Source organism: Falco peregrinus, chromosome 2 (assembly GCF_023634155.1).
Source record: "Falco peregrinus isolate bFalPer1 chromosome 2, bFalPer1.pri, whole genome shotgun sequence".
NCBI classification, from domain to species: Eukaryota; Metazoa; Chordata; class Aves; order Falconiformes; family Falconidae; genus Falco; species Falco peregrinus.
The window spans coordinates 67,625,929-67,643,320 of record NC_073722.1 but is presented as its reverse complement, the minus strand read 5'-3'; the positions used below and the strand labels follow the sequence as shown (position 1 = coordinate 67,643,320).

The following is a 17,392-nucleotide window of genomic DNA, read 5'->3' as shown; positions in this document are numbered from 1 at the left end:
AACTTTATCAGCTTTTAGGATTTTGAAGGAGTTTCAGGATATTTTATGTATTTTTAAAGTTTTGGTTCTCACAATCAAATGAATTTGTAGGAAAGACAGCTTTTGTTTTAGTAGTAGTATGTTTCTAGTGCTTGTGACCACATAGCAAATCCTGAAAATGAGATAAAATGCACCCTGAAGCTTGACACTTGGGAGGCACGTAAAACTGACTAAATATTTGTGGTCATTTCTCATAATTTCTAAGTCAATCTCATGGCTATATAGGTCTGTTGTATAACTTTCAAAAAATACTTCGGTGATGTGAGCAATAGATTTATTCAGGATGGAAAAGATGACTGTGTATACATCTATTTATGAATGGTAGTATGTGCACTCTTGATCATTCTCAGATTTTGAGAATAAATGTCTTCTGTTGTGTATGTATGCATCTGAAGTTTGGCTTTGTAGCGTGTAACTTATTTAAAATATATGTGTTTTTTTTTTTTGTAAAAAATTGTTTTTACAGCATTTTTTAAAAGCTCTGGAATCTAGGCTTCCTATTAATTTTTAGTATTAAAGAAAGTGCCATGCGATATCCTTATATAGATTTCCTTGAGGAACTTTGGAACACTTTATGGATGGTAACTAATGCGTTGTCTCTTAGAAGGAGTAAAGAGATATTTTATTAAAACAGTCTTGAAACATGCTGGATATGATTTGAAACAGAGTGTGTTCTGACAGAATAAAGAATGAGGTGGTTTAACTGATCCCTTTCAGGATACATTTGAAGGTTAAGCAACTACAGATCTCGGCTAATCTGATGTAATCTGCTGTTACTAAATGGATGTCTACATTCACATTTGTAGCACACTGCACATGAGTGCCTAGGAATAAAGTTTTCAATTTTTGTCGTGTCAGTTCTGCTGGGAGGAAGCCATGTATCTGTTTATTTACTTCTACCTCCTAATGAACTTTTTAGAAGAAGTGCATGGGTTTTGTCCTTCACAATGCACTTGCGTTTACCATGGCAGAAGTGATGGCACTGGAACAAGGTATATATTTTATTATTTGTTATACAAGGCAATTTATAAGGGAAAGGGTTGAAGGAATTGCATTCTTATACGTTGCAAACTAGTTCTAGCATAGTTGAAATAAAGGCATATTTTACACTGGTGTTACATGGCTAGCAACATTCCTGAATAGGAGCAGATGGTGATTATAGCTTTGTACTTAGCAAATAGCTACTCCAAATCTTTGGTTTCTGCAGAAAACAATTTCTTTCTGCTCCATGATTTTCCTGCTATTGTAATGTCCTTTCTATTTCTATAATCTAGTTGTCTACTGTAAGGTGATTCTCGTTTAAATAACACAGTATTTTCTTCTTTTTTAATCTGCAGGAAAATCTCATAATTTTTGGTAATAAAGAGGTTTATTTGAAATTTGATGATCTGGATATTGCCATGTCAATTTTGGGAGATACTGTTTGTCATTGCTATTTATTGTCACGAAGTATCTAGTATAAAGCTGCAGGAGAAGAAAGTAAAATAGAGGAAGAATATAGAGAAAAGGGGAAAAAAATCAAAGATAGGCTTATTGTGGGGAGGGGGATCTTCAAGCTAATATGTGCAAACGATGTACCCCAAAGAAACGGAAACATACTGGTTCTTGAAAATGCTGAGAAATGCTGTTTTACTGAACTGAATGGGAGCAAAAAATTCTTAGCATCTCTAAAAAGCAGGTCATTTCCACACAGACACCAGAAAGAGGGCTAGAAACCTCTCCTTTAGAGAAATATGCTAACATTTTTAATTTTCAGTCTATTCTGAAAGGTAAATATAGACAAATACTATTGAATCTTGGTCATGCAGAAAAATTAAAATTAGTAATCCAATATTCTGAATTTTAGTAAAACAGATGACATGCAGTTCCTACTTGAGATACATGCACGTATTATTCCTTACACAATAGCTTCTGTTTTTCAGTTGTCAATGGAATGATGGGCAGAGGATGGTGGTTACCTGCTTTAGAATAAAGCAAGTCTAAATGTTTTAGGAAAGTATCATTGCTATTTTGTATAGAAACTTTATTTGTCTCTTCAATTTTTAAATGCAGAGAACTGTCCTTGATTTGGCGTTTTTTATTCTGCTGGTAGTGTTGCAGAAAGTAATAGCATTTGCATTAAATCTGAAACATAAATTTCTCAAAGAAATGAAGAAATGCTATGTGTGTGGTTTTTTTGTTGTTTTTTTTTTTTTTTTAATGGTAGGTCTGTGCTCTGTAACGATCCTGACATGTATGAAATCCCTGTGAATGTTCCTGTGGACACTGTAAAACTTCGTATAGAGAAAACTGTCATACGAAGGATTCCAACTGAAGCCTTTTACTACCTAGTAGATCTCAAATACCTGTGGGTAACTTACAACTGTGTAGCCAACATTGATATCAGCAGTTTCTATAACTTGAAACAACTACATGAGCTACGGCTGGATGGTAATCTGCTTTCGACTTTCCCTTGGGAGTCGCTGGCAGAGATGCCCAACCTAAGGATTCTTGATTTACACAACAATAAAGTGACCAGCATTCCTGCTGATGCTGGCCGGTACCTGAGAAACCTCACCTACCTGGACATATCCAGCAACAAGCTAACCACCTTGCCGTCAGACTTGATGGACATTTGGCCCCCCTTCTCAGAAGCTCTCCTGCCCAAGAACACAGATGTTCTGGTGACCCAGAGAGTCATTTTGGGTATGTTAAACAGCCTGTCTCATTCCCTATTAAAATACACCTAAATGTTAAGTTGCAAGTGAGAGCAGGTAGAGGACCAGCCCTGGGATTCAGGAGAGTGTATCTTATCCAGGTCAGTCTTCTGGTTTGTTCTATGATTATTTACTTATTTATTTTCAGTTGGTGACAGAAAACTATAAGCGGAGATAGTGATCTCCATGTATGTTGTTATCTTAAGGTAATACACCAAGTAAATTCTGTGAGATTTCAGTATGCAGGAATGCAGGCCATACGGAATACTCAATATCCATACAAATGTAGGACTTCCAAAAATTGTGTTTCTCATGACATTTCCCTCATCACTGTATGTGGCTGCAGCTGCAAGCATGTCCATTTGCAACTTTTTTCTCTAGTGGCTCCTGATGTTCATATGAAGCCTGCCCTGAGATACAGCGCTGCAGGTAGTGTTAGTGCCCCAAAAGAGGGCAGCTCTGCTCCCCCCATGACTCCTGTTAACCTTGTATTGCTCTAAAGCTGACTGATGATCCTGAATTTTTTCCCTTTTTACATGTTGAATATGAGAGAGAATTGGGATCTGATCCCTACAACTTCACAGTATTTTTTATAATATTTAAGGTAAGTATTTAAGAATAGTTTGACCAGAACCTGATTTTTTTCATCATTTTTTTTCAACTTTCACAAACAGAACAGATGTGATAATATACTAGACTTTGTTCTTTATCTTCCACTTTCTCTCCACTTCCTAGTCTTGCAAGTAACCCCTTTCTCTTCTGCAGTCTCAGAGCATGGCTGGAACAGCTCTATCGATTGTGTTCTCTTCTGCTGCTGTTTCAATGCACGTTTTGACGCTGTTGTAGTGTAGTGTAGCAGGTGGAAGGGAGGAAAACCAGCTGGCTCTCTGCTGCAGTAGTTCTATACCTGCTGGTAAAGATCTGCCCTGCATTGTACTGCCCAGTATTTTCAATTCCTTGGTCTACATCTCCACTATTCAGAGTTCATTTTTCAGCTGCTTTGTTTCACAGCAAAAGCTGCAATTTGAAATTCTTACTCAGATGAGGTGTAACACGTAACTTTATAGATCAAGTAGGCTGAATAGGTTGCTTGCGTGGTAACTGTAGGCTTGCAGCCTTAATAGGATCTTTGTTTATTTGGGATTAAAAAAAAAGAAAAAGCTGTTAAGTTAAGCTCAGTACCCCTTTCCCTGTCCCCACACAGAAGGCTAAAGGAGGCAGTAAAGTAGGAGCTGACTGTGCTAGATATAATCCTCCTGATGATCTTGTGGGATTCCCAGAGGTTATTTGGTTTTCTTGTCTTACATAGCCCTCACCGCTTAAAAAAACAAAAAAAAAGAAGCAAACAAAAAAACCAACCCAGAAAACAAACACTAAAAAAAACCCCTGACCACACATACTCTTCTCCCCTTCCCCCTGTCAACTCTCTGCAGGCTTTGCTGGTGCAGGCACTTTGCCAGCCTCCTCTAGTCCTGGCAAACTCTCTGGTGCCAGCATTGGGTTCTCTAGAGACCTTTGGATTATTTTCATTTATGAGCTACGGACTGGATTAGAACACAGATCTTCAAAGGGGAACACACGCTGGGTTCAAACAGCGCCTCGCTTGTCTTGCTTGTTAGGTGCTGAGGGAGGCTCTGTGCAGTCAGTATGGATTTGGATCTGAGAATGCAAAATGCCAGGTAGTATTTTCATTGTGTTGTGTTCAGTAAATCTGTCTTAGGTGAGCTGTGGAATAATTGGCTGAATTTTCTTTCATTGACACCGTAGCCTTCTGATGAGTATATCCCAATGCAGACAGCAACATAAGAAACTCTATAGTGAATGAGAAACCATCCCTGTCCTCTGGAGATTACAAAGAGCAGTGCTCTTTATGTCATGGCTTATTTTCACAAGCTTACTTAGTCTCCACTAAGTGTTAAGTTTTATTATCCATATTACTGGAGTCTGCAAAGTAGTAGTTATACCACGCACACTCACTGCTGGAGGCTCATCCTTAGGCTGCTGTTGATGGACTGTTACAAAGCAGTTGTTTTTCAGGAATTAATGGCTGATAGAAACTATTAGGCCAGAAGGGTGACCTAGATGTTGAGATGTCTCTATAATGCTCCAACCAGAGGAGATGTCAGCTTAGAACAACAGGAGCAAGATGTGCGCTGTGGCATATTTTCTACTTTGACACCCCTCCTATCTGCTGGGATTGCTGGAGCCTGGGGAGAAGCATAGCCCATAGGTACTGTGCTCCTCCTCTGATATGGAGAGAAGTATCACAGAGGTATGTGATCAGGAAGGATTTTGAAAAGGCCTCTAGCCTGCTGGGATGCAGATCCAGGTGAACTGAACTGTTCCAGTTAAGTCAGCGCTGTTCTTGAAGTCTGCAGCCAGAGTCTTCTCTGGTAACCTTCTCCAGTGCTTATCCATCAGGGTAGTGAGAAAGTTTCTCTTAATATCTAACCTCAATCTCCCTTACTGCAAACTAAGCTGGTTACCTCTTGTCCTTCACAAGATGGACATATAGAAAAAATAATTACCATCTCTTATAGTAACCGGTCATATATTTTCCTTCCCTGTTTGCTGCCTTAACTAACCATACCATGCCTTTCACTGGTTTCTTATTGACTGTGAGGGTTTTGGTTTTGCTTTTTTCACATTTTCTGCCATAGTTGTAGGTTACTTTTGGACTCCTTTGGGTTTTTTGGTTTTTTTTTAAAAAAAGTTTCTTTTAAAATGTGATGGCCACAATAGCATGCTTCAATGCTCAAGAGTGTCCTATGTGTTCCAGCTGTTCTCTGTGGGAGCATTCAGGCTGACTGACCTATGTGCCTACACGGAATGGTAACTGCAGCCCGAGCTTTGCTAGATGCTAGAACCCAGAGCAAATAAATGCTGGTTTTGTCTAGTCAGGAAAATGGCAGTCAGATTCTACTTAGTGTAAGCAGTTAGGGCTTAGGCTGGCTTCTCTCTTAGTTCTGGCAAAACAAGATTGTCATTTGTATTTAATTAACAAGACCAGCAACATCAGTGCCCCAGACTCAAATGTTTGTACATATGTATTTCTTAACACCAGGAGGAAATTCTATCTTCGGTGTCTTGACTGAGCATCAAGAAGGTTTCATGTAAGAAAAGGTTCAGGTTCCCCATGTTTACTTCAAGGACTCTTGGAGGAGCCATGGATTGCTTTTGCCAGGGGAGTGGCAGATTAGTATTTCCTTATTCCAATTAATAGTGTCTGTACTTAGGGGTTTGGGATGTTTTTATTACCTCCCAGTGAATGATATTCCTCTGTGTGAACACTACGCTAAATGAAAGAGGGTCAGGGAATGATTCCTGACCTTATGGCTAGGTGGCTCACTGGCTCTCATCCGCAAAGTTTATGGCCAGCTCTCCTTAAAGCTCACTGAATTCCACACTTTCTAAGATTTAGCCCCTGGTTTTCTGTGGGCTCTATGGGATGCTGCAGTGACTCTAAAATGTAACTGGGTGTGGGGCTGTGTTTTTTCTTCAGACTGCCTGAAGTAATGTGAGGGTTGCATTGCAACCCATAGAACTGTGCTTTTGTCATATGAAATAGCAAGGGTATGTTGTATGCCTGATGGGCTGATAGGCATGCAGGGTAGTTTGGAGGTGCAAAGCCTGCTGCATTTACACTGGGGGCAAGAACCAGGTAGAGCGAGCAGTCCTTGGTGTGTTCTCATCCACAAGCATTTCAGGGAGCAATTCCTGGAATGCAAACTGTCCCTGGAGCCATTTCTGTCTTTGTCTTGGAGAGTGCCCTTTGGAACAGTTCAAAACAAAGCTGTAGAGTGAGCTGACGGTTAAGCAGTGGAAATGATCGAGAGACCAGTGTGTGAGTTCACCTGGCCCTCTCTTGGTTACCTCTGGAGCTATAGCCTAATACTTTGATCCAAGGCACAGCTAAGTTTCAGCATTGGCTGCTGTACAGAGATTGAAATTTCTGGCGTGAATGGTGGCAGTAGCATTTTCCATATGGAAAATTACCTCTAGTGAGTCACTGAGAGGAACAGAGGAATCCAGTATTTGATAGAGTGGGAATTAGATGAGATCTTGTCTCTATTGCATGTAGAGGTGCCATAAATTTGAAATGCTGCAGGTCCATCAGGCTCCCAGCCGTTATGCTGGGTCATTGGGTATATGCTGCTTTTCCTGAAACTACTTCCTAGCAATTACCGTGTGCAGGAAATGCTGGGACACAGTGTAGGGACTTCAGTTGGGGGAGAGCCTTGGGTAGGTTGGCCCAAGCTGTGGTGAATATTTCCATTGGCCCAAAACTTGAATATTTCACATACTGCCATTTTACAGCAACTGAAAAGCAGTATATTATACAAGTTATGGTCTGAGACTGGTTACTGATTTACAAAGGAAATTTCACTCGTAGCTATTTAGAATGCTAAAGTCCATATTGACACAGTATGGGGAAACCTTGCTTACAGACAAGACTGCAAAAATGTGCATCCACAGACACACACATACATATATTTGCCATTGTACATGCAAGCATACATAAAAAGGTATGAGAGTAAATTTAAAACATGCTAAATATAGAATCAAGGTTTTTAGAGCAATTTATAATCCATATTTAATGTTAAAATACACTGCATTAGTATATTGCAAAGTGTGAATATTTATCAATGTTTGTTTTGCTTTGGTTAGTATTTCTTTCTCAGGTCAACAAGCTGCCTTAATATTTCTGCAAAAGAATCCAGCATTTATAAAGACTCAGTGTTCCATCAGATACACAGGCTGTTGGAGACTTAGAATTATTTTTCTTTTCTCTTCTTAGGAAATTCTTGTCCTGAGGGGATTCCATCTCATTCCTTTATTAAAGCTCGCAGGTTTTTCTCCAGTTTCTTAGTATTCCCCCCTTTTTTAACCCTTTTAAAATTCTTTCCTATATTTGTTCTCACTTTTTTACCATGTTGTAAACACAAGCTGTTAAATTTTGGAATACCCTTTGTAGTTTGGAAACTAAGTTTGTGTTCCCATTTCCATTCTCTTCAATAGCTAACTGAAGCATAATCAAATTCAATGTTTTATCCTTGCTTCCAACTCAATATTATTTGCATTTTTTCATTTTGGGGATCCATGTGACTTGATGACTTACAATGGCTGTGCATCTTTGCTAAAAATAATGTGACTACTGTCAGATATTGGCAAGACACAGATAAAGGCAAGGAAGGAACTCCTGCAGCTATATACATTATATGTATTTATATGTAAGCTCTGTTTCTTTAGCCAGTTTGACTGCGAAGTGCGATGGATGGGGAAGATGAAGTGACTAGCAGAAATAATGCACTTTCTATGCACCAGAGCATGGAAGTGCAGAGTCTTCTGGGACTACAGCTTTCTTCTAAAGCTGGAACCAGGCCATCAGAATGGTCTGAGATGGTCAAACCTGTGTCCCAGACTGGACTAAACAACCATCCAGTCTAAGGGCTATTAATCTCTTCTTCATTGTTCTTCCTATTTTGTCAGTTTCTGATACTTACTGTAAAAACTTTGGGTCTTCGTTGGGACACTGGGAGAATATGAAGACCATGTATTTATTTATATATATATATAAAAGGAGAAATTTCTTCACAAAAAGGGTTTTCAGGAACTGGAACAGGCTGCTCAGGGAAGTGATTGAGTCACCATCCTTGGAGGTATTTAAAAGACATGTAGGTGTGGCACTTAAGGACATGGTTTAGTGATGGACTTGGCAGTGCTATGTTCACAGTTGGACCTGATAATTTTAAGGGTATCTTCCAACCTAAATGATTCTATGGTTCAGTTTGAAAGGCCTTAAGCGCTGCTAGTAGTATTAGAAACAATAATAAACCCCATGCTTTCCTGCAGTAAAGCTTGCAGGGTGCAGAAGGTCACAGAAGAAATATTTTTGGTAGTGTTTGGTGTAAGGGAGGATCTGCTGCCTGGTATGTGGGATGGGAGCCCTACTGATGCTGCAGATCTGTTCTGATTAATGCTGTGGACCCAAAGTTCCTGCCCTGCTGCTGGCTTGTAGCACAGCTGCCCCGTGCTTCTGTCCTCTAGATAGCACAGGGGCCACATTGGGAGTTCACATGCATTTTAGCAACTTTTATTACAGAGGATCTCTGGCAGTTGAGCCTTGGTTCAAGGGAATCCTGTCTTCCCTTTTATACCTTAGCGGAGTTTAATTTTCAAATGCTTATATAGTCTCTTTCTTAGCGTAGTGAGGAAAACTGACCCCTTATAAACAAGTGAGAAAGGAAAAAAAAATACTACAGGAGTATCTTCTCAACTTGTTCTAACTACAAACTAAAGCTTCCCTAATTTAGAAGATGAGCACAAATAGTTACATACATGTGCTTGATTGGGCTGAATTTTTATGAGCACAAACAGTTGATGTGCCTAGACATAAATGGAAAACATTCAAATGGTGTCTCTTTTGCTTATGAATACGTGTGAGGTTCACAGGAAATTTTAAATATTTTTTTAATAATCTCTTAAAGCAGTTGCTGATAGACTTTCCTTGGTTTCTCCTTCTCTGTTCCAGCAGACAATAAGTAGTGAATAGATGTAAAATCTCTTATGTCTGGAGGGGGTGAAATTGGATTGTGATGTCAAAGTCGTGGAATCTCTTCAGGTCAAGTCTTGTTTTAAAGAGCAGGGATTAATTGGAGTTTACCACAGTTTTAACCAATCACTGCCATTGTGCTTAAAATAACCTAATCTTGGTCAGGCGATAAAACAACGCAGTAATTAATTATTCATGTATTCTTTCATCTACAGGTTTCTTCCAGAACAAAAAGCAGAGTTTTTCCATCAGTTATTTTGACATTTCCCAAAAATACAAACTGAATAATATTAGTAGGTTAGGTGGTTTGGGTTTTTTTTTTGCTTTCATTTTGGTTACAGTGAAGGGTTTTTACATACCATCACTTGTTTCAGCCTATAAATTCTGTTTGTTCTTAACACTCCCACCCACCCCCCAAAAAAACAATGGTATGCCCAAAAGTATATAAGTCAAATGAGAAAATATTTCAACTCATGGATGATATGCTGTGTGGTGTTTTGCCTGGTGAAGCCGCTGTTGCTCTATGAAGGTCAGCATAGCCGAGTAATCGATACCAGCTGAGGATTTAGGCTTATATTGCTCTGAAGTGGCTTCTCTCTTTCACCATAGCAAGTTCACCAAGAGGGAGAAGCCTTTCATTCAAAGACTTTGGAATCAAGAAACAAATGTTATAGCCTCTAACAGAGGAGGAGAGATAGTGTTCTTGTGTGCCATCATAAAGACATTGTAGCCATTGGGGGGGTTTCAGGGTCCTTCCTATTTTCTACTCTTCTGCTATTCTTTTTGAATGTGTTTCAGAGGTTGTCCTAAATTGAAGCCATATTTCTAGGAATACTGGTATAGTTCAGAGCTAGATAAGAATTTTACTGGTCTAAAGCTTTTTCTCCTTAGCCTTTATCCTTTTTTCAAGGGGTAGAGATGCTGGTGTAAGATCTCAACTCTTAAATCATCATGTTCCCTACAAACGTTGAAAACAGGCTCTGTAAAGATCAAACTGTAAAAGCCCAAAGAAAGACTAAGAGCAGAGCAGAGTGACAGGATGCAATAGCCCTGAGAAGCTATCTTTCCAGAAGGCACAGGCAGGTGAAAATGTATCATCAGTCTTAAGACATCTTTTCAAAGTGTTTTTTCCTAGATAAACGGCAAAGCTAAGCAAAGGTAGTGCCAGTATATTACTATGCTCCTGTAAATTTCTGTGAAGAAAAATTTTAGCTTAATAAACATTCATACTGTTCTTCCTCACCTCTGCAAAAACCATTAGATCCCCCACCATCAGATGAACAAAAAAGACAAATTGAACGAGAAAAGTTTAACTCAGAATAGGTCCATGGCCCCCCTTGAATGTACTTAGTTGCAGTCATGTGTCATAATATAATCACAATATATTGCCTGACAGCTTTATAATTTGTTCTTCTTTCCCCGATTCCCTCTCTGTTTCAGGTTTGCAGGACAACCCATGGTTTTGTGACTGTCGCATTTCGAAGCTAATTGAATTTTCCAAAATTGTGGACAACTCGGTTGTACTTCTTGATCCATTGGTTTCATGTAGCGGACCTGAGAGTCTGGCAGGAATCTTGTTCCAGAGAGCTGAGTTAGAGCAGTGTCTTAAACCATCCGTGATGACATCAGCAACAAAAATCACTTCCCCACTGGGAAGCAACGTTCTGCTGCGCTGTGATGCGACTGGGTACCCAACACCGCAGCTTACTTGGACTAGGTCAGACAATATACCGGTGAACTATACAGGTATAGTTGCTCTTTTATAGGAAATGGGAGAGCCTGAAATTGTTGGGTTGCTTGTGCTTTGAGATCATTACAATGAGTAACAATGGACCAGGTACTGCACCAAGCTGGCAATTGTGCCTGTGCAACAGCTGTTACGAAATTCATTCTCTAGGTCTTGGTCTGAACAGGTCCAACAGGTTGTTCTAGTCTGGATGCGGTCTGTGATAAGAACGGTGTGTGGAGGGGGGAAGTGGATGAAGCGGAGGAAGGATAAAGGAAAATGGAGGCTGGGATAGTTGGGCCTTAACTCAGAAGGTGAAAAACGGGAAGGAAAATTTGTTAACTGGAATCGCCGTTTTGGTTCAAAAAGTTCATATTAAAAAAGCTAGTGAGGCCATAACTGAGCCACTTAAAACTCAACATTGTAAACAGGATTTTCCAAAATCACATTTTCTATGTTATTTGCAAATGTTTCTTGTCTATTTGCAACATCTGTCTTGAATGCTAAAGTGGCTGTGATTGCCTGATATCATTTTGGCTGCTATGATAGATATTTATGCAGTAACTTACATGTAAAAAATGTTTCGTGTTTTTTTCATTTTCATTTCATTCATAACATACAACTACCAAGTAGTCAGCAGTTATCTTAAATCATACATCTGAAGAAGGTAGTAGTCCAAAGTACTGAAATATCTTAAGACAAAGGTAATTTCCAAAAATGTTTTAAATGGCTAATGTGTTCAGTGTCACTTGAAGTAGTGAGACTTTTATTTCCTAGTCACTTAACAGCTTTAAGATATTTGATTTCTCTTTATGTGGTTTTGTTCTACTTAGGGAAATTGCAAATCATATTGTAATTCCTCCAGACATCCAATTCCATTTTGAGCACTGAGCACTTTTTCTGCAATAATATAATATGGCAGGGAGTTCCATAGCTGGTGTGGTTTGATTTGGTTTTTTGATTTCTTTTTGTGTGTGCCTTTTTTTTTTTTCCTTTAAACTAAGTCTAATACATGTGATTCCTTCGGGCAGAAATAAGGGAAGAAGTAGTCTAATAATGTTTACTTTCTCTTTAGCTCCCTCTTATAATGTTTTACTCTTTGCATTTTCTTGTAGTAATTCAAGAAACACCCGGAGAGGGTGTCAGGTGGTCCATAATAAGCTTGACAGGGATTTCATACAAGGACGCAGGAGAATACAGATGTAAAGCCAAGAACTTAGCAGGAATGTCAGAAGCTGCTGTTGCTGTCACAGTGGTTGGTGTAATTACTACAACTGTGTCCCCACAGAAGTATGTAAGGAAGCAAGAGGCAGAGGGACAGAATACAACTCAGGAGGAATCCAAGCAGGAACCTGAGCAGACAACCATACCTCTTCTCACCACAGCCACCACCACAGCACTGGTTAGCACTGAAAGATCAACGAGCATCAGGCTTACTGACAAGAAGCAATCCAGGCCTGTGATAGATGGAAAGAAAAATCCAAAGGCAGTGACAAATGGAAACAAAAAGCAGGCTGGGGAGGTAAGCAAGAAGGGTGAGGAGACGAAACAGACTGGGGAGGTGAGCAAGAAAGGTGAGGAAACTTCATTGAATACAGCAGGTATGGATGAGCAGAATGTTACTGTAAAAAACCTAAGGGTGATCAGTGAAACTGATGAAAGAGTGACCTTAACTTGGAAAACTGTCAATGCCACAAGCAACTCTGCAGTGACTGTGTTATACTCAAAGTATGGTGAGAAAGATATGTTGCCTCTGAGCACTGATTCTAGCAAAAACAAAGTCACGATTGATGGTTTGCAACCAAGTACTCAATATATGGCATGTGTCTCGCCCAAAGGAGTGCCACCTACAAAAGAGCAGTGCATTATTTTCTCCACTGATGGGTTAAACAATGAAGAGAGCTCTCAGTTTTCAATTCTGATATTGGCCAGCAGTGCAGCATGTGTGGTTGTTTTACCTTTGATACTTTTCTTACTCTACAAAGTTTTAAAACTTCATGTGAAACCAAAAACTGCCAAGGAAGCTGAACTTGCAAAAGAGACCTATGTGAAATTTGAAACACTATCTCTGAAGCCTCGAACAGTAAATACAGGAGAGCAGCTCTGGGCACGAAGGTACACAGATGAGTCGGAAAGACTTCTCCTTTGTTCTAGGTCAAGCATGGATTCTCAAATGACCTTCAAAAGTGAGGGTTCTAGGTCTGAGTATCTGTGTTGAACATGGGTGACGGTGGAGGAGATGGCATATACAATAGGTAAAATTAATCCAGAATGATGATACTGCACCTGGAAGCAGGTTGGTGCTAGGTGGTGGTCACAATATGTTATCTGATGTAATACAGTCTACTGGACGGGTAGGGTGGTGGGTGGGAGGGAGAATAGAAGAGAGATGTTGCCTCTTCATTTTCTTTTTTTATGTTTGTGACTTTGCATGTGAAGGAATGATGTTCTTCAAAAGATAAATACATCATGAAATGGTTGCCGGGTTAAAGATCTTCTATACTTTGTTTTCATTAAAACATCATTCTGTTTTCTCTTCTCTCATTTTACTGTATGATGTGCTAGTTGCATGTATCAAACATTAATCACAACTTTCGTGAAAACTTACGTACTTAAAAATAATAGGAAAACGGTTTACATCTATTGAGGTCAACATTTTATTTAAAAATTTGAGTTTTCTTCTGACATCAGCTTTGAGATGTCATTCAGCTCTGTTTGTACAGTATCTTGGACTGGAGTTATTTTCGGGCCAATCAAGGCTGAAGCTAGGTAGCCATAGCTTATGGACTCTTGAGAGGTACAATACACATATCGTCATTTTGCAGATGCTGTGGCAAAGGTGCTTCTGTAGTGTTCTGAAGCTCAGGTAAGATATCATTATGAGTAACTCTGTGAGAGATACTAGATATTAATAATGTTAACTTACATCAAATGATCTTATTGCGAAATCTCAGCCTTAGAATTTACTTGGATGCATTTGTCTATATACCTCAATTCCAGAAATCTGTACAGAAAATTTTGTGGCACTGTGTAATACAACACACACTCATATATTACATAGATTTTGCACAATATTATGTACTACAGTGTAGTAATATAATACATTTTGAGATACAGTATGAGGAGGTCTTGTCCTCAGGTCATGTTGGATGTGTAATGAAGTTTGATGAGCATAGTGAAAGTTAATTGTGAACATGCTTCCCAATGTTTAAAAAAATCAGGTATTAATAGTAACGATGAATGCAGAATTGCCTATTAATGATAATAATGAATTGTCTATTCTAAGGCTGCTTTTTTATTGCCTGAAGTAAATAACAGTGTTTATTGTTGTAGGTTTAGATATTGTGGTTAGGAGTACGTATGAATTGAGAACCACAGCTTTTCCTAAAAGTTACAACTGCATTGTTTTCTTGGACTTTTCTATGTCTAGAAAAACTGTTTGTTTTGTTAGGAAGCTGGGAATCTTTTCATTCCAGAGGGAGAAATATTACCCAAAGCTACAAACCACAGCTTAGGTAGTTAACTTTATAATAGTGGCATTTCTTGGTGTCGCTAGTGTAGGATTAAATTTTGCCTGCTGGAATGCTAGAGAGCTTATTTTGTAAGGCGTAGGTTGGAGAGAGGAAAACACTTTGTCAAAAAACCTCCAACATGAAATCACAGCAGAAAATGAAGATGTTGAAAAAATCTCCATGGTATTTACATGATGGTGCTTGATGGCCAGGCATAATAGAATAAGTCTTTGAGACCATGGGAGCTGTAGTAACAAAGCAGTTGAGATGTTCAAAAGTGCAAAATTAGCTTACCTTAATATACTTTTAGAGGTAACCTTGGTGTTCCTTGCTGTATTACTAGTATGTGTGGTTAAAACCCGATGTTTCTTCTTTTTCCATGAGTGCAGTGAAAATGGTTTTAGTTTTCTGAGTGGAATATTTTTACTTTGGCATTTTTTTTTTAATTCAGGATTTTTTTTAGGGAAATCAGATTCTTTTTTGTGTCAAAACCAAGGTTCATCTGACAAGCAGTTTATGATAAACTAAATGTTTAACAAGACCTGAAGTGTTACGGTATTTGCCTTCCAATTCTGTATAGATAGTGTAGCCACTAGTTGCTGCTGAAACACTGCGCTTGTTATTAATGACAGCAATTGTTTTAACATTTGTTTTTTAATTCCTGGACAATATTTGACTTCAGCTTTTTGCAAGAAATTTTAATCTAATTCTGGAGGTCAAAAGTGCTATCACGTGACTTGTAGATGATACATCAATATATTGGACTGAGGTGGTACAGAGCTTGCTTGAGGGAGCTCACTTGCAAATGTGAAATCTTTTGGTTTGATTAATCCTTGTGGAATTAGCATGACCTAAAGTTAGAAATTAATCTCTATGACCATGAGCGCTATCAGTCTGTCAAAGATGGAGTGTATTATAAAGGGTGTATTCTTCCAATAAAACATGAGCTACATTATTTTTTTCCATAGTTCTTGAGACAACAGTTCTACAACCCAGACACACTTCTGTACCTCATGTCAAAACAGCAAATTTGTTGGGGAACTTCTATAGGAATTTGATACAAAGGCCAAATCACACAATGAAGACGTGCTCTGTATCACCCAAGACTGGTTTAATTCAAGAGCTGAAAAAATACTTCTGGTTACAGATGCGTATTTTAATACTGTAAATTGTTAATATTAATGATGAAATCATTATGAGAGAGATTTTTGTCACCTGTAATCAATTTGTATAATGTCTTCTGAAATGCAATACTGAATCAATCCTCACTATAAACAGTGATGACTATAACCTATGCTTGCCTGGTAGGAGAATTTGGAGAGGATTTAACCAGTGTTTGTGCATTGCCTTTCACGTATTTTGCACTTTGTTAGCTCGATTCATCCTGCATTTCACCAGGAAGGTTCAACATACATTACCTACAATTGTGTGTGTCAAAATTGAACGGTTAATGAAATAATGGAGTAATGACAGCTGAATCCCAAATAGACCTCATTTTTACTTAAAGCTTTAGTGGGCCTCAGCACTTGTAGTTAACCGCAATCCTGGCTTCAATGTGCACTTACTAAGCCAAACTGTAGGCATCCACACATCTATTTTAGTCCTTGGCATTGCTGACAGTGGACTTTGTATTCCTTGCACTGTCATCAGATTCTCATACTTTTCTCAGGTGGTGATTAAGAGAGAAAACTCTTTTGTGTGTACCATACCATAAAAATGTCTATAATAGTGAAAACATGCAGACTTGGGCTGTATCTAAGAGGCTAAACAAAGAACATTTCAAAGTCATTATGTTTTCAAAGAAGTATTTAACATAGCAGTTGTTTTGATGTGAAAATAAAAGATTGTTTTATACATGACAATGTGTTTGTCTGACCCTTTTCTAACTTTAGAAAATATGTGATGAGTGTAGCTGTGAGGACAAGAGGAAATCTGAGAAGAAATGAGAGAAAATACAAAAAGAAGGCTGAGAAACAGTGGAAGGGTAATATCCTAGAGAATGTTGAGACTGGTGCCACAGAGCCTTTTCCTTGCAGTTCTGCTATGTACATGGCAAGGGTGCGGGGGTGCCTGCAGACAGGTAGCTATAAAAGGATGGATGAAGATACTGCCAGTTTAATGCAATGCGTGGAACTCTGTACATGCCTGGTTTTGAGAAGGTGGGGGCAGCTATAAAATCAAAGGGTGGAAAAATGACACTATGGTAATCTGAAGAAGGTACTTGAAACTGGTCTTAAATCCTGCCTGTGTTCCAGTGACAGTTGTGAGCGCTTTTTGACGAACATTATTTATAAATTGAAAAAGGGAGAATAATTTATGCATTTATTGCAAGAAAGAAGGGTATGCATCAGTAGCAATTCTGGCTAGAGTGTGAATCCTAGACATAATATACTATAATAGTCCTTTATAAACTATGATTTCTCTTTTAAAGCCAACCGGTTTGTTAGATTTGTGGCAGGGAGGTATACCAACCTGATTTTCTTTCAAAAGCACAGATGAGATTTCAAAATTAACCTTTTTTAAATTATCTAACTGGGTACAGACTGGAAACATGCTGACCTAGATGCCTTTACTCACAGAATTCATTGCATTGTTCTAGGTGTTATAGCTCCAGGCTAACATTGCCACTTTCCTTTGTTGAAAATGTGAAGTTTTCAATAAAATAGGTGCTTTTGCTTCTCTTTTTAAATCACTGAAAAATTTTCCTTCGAATTTAAGAAAAAGAAAATTCACATCAGACTGGAGGCATGATGAATGTGTTGTTTTTATAGACTATTCTTTATAAATCTGAAAGGCTCCCTTGCTAAACAAAAGCAAAACCAAGCCGAAATATCAGTCTGAAACAACCTATAGTAAGGAGAGAATT

At 38.6% G+C, this 17,392-nt stretch overlaps 1 protein-coding gene and 1 long non-coding RNA gene across 2 annotated transcripts in view; both read left to right on the top strand.

Annotated features, from left to right (window-relative positions):
• Window positions 1-17,392, top strand: part of LOC129783887 (uncharacterized) — a 177,995-nt gene that overhangs the window by 54,601 nt on the left and 106,002 nt on the right. The window lies entirely within an intron of this gene.
• Window positions 847-16,362, top strand: LRIT3 (leucine rich repeat, Ig-like and transmembrane domains 3). The gene is made up of 4 exons (XM_027787691.2): window positions 847-1,031; window positions 2,246-2,724; window positions 10,729-11,034; window positions 12,130-16,362. The coding sequence occupies exons 1-4, from the start codon at window positions 916-918 to the stop codon at window positions 13,230-13,232; spliced, it is 2,004 nt and encodes a 667-aa protein (XP_027643492.2). The 5' UTR covers window positions 847-915; the 3' UTR covers window positions 13,233-16,362.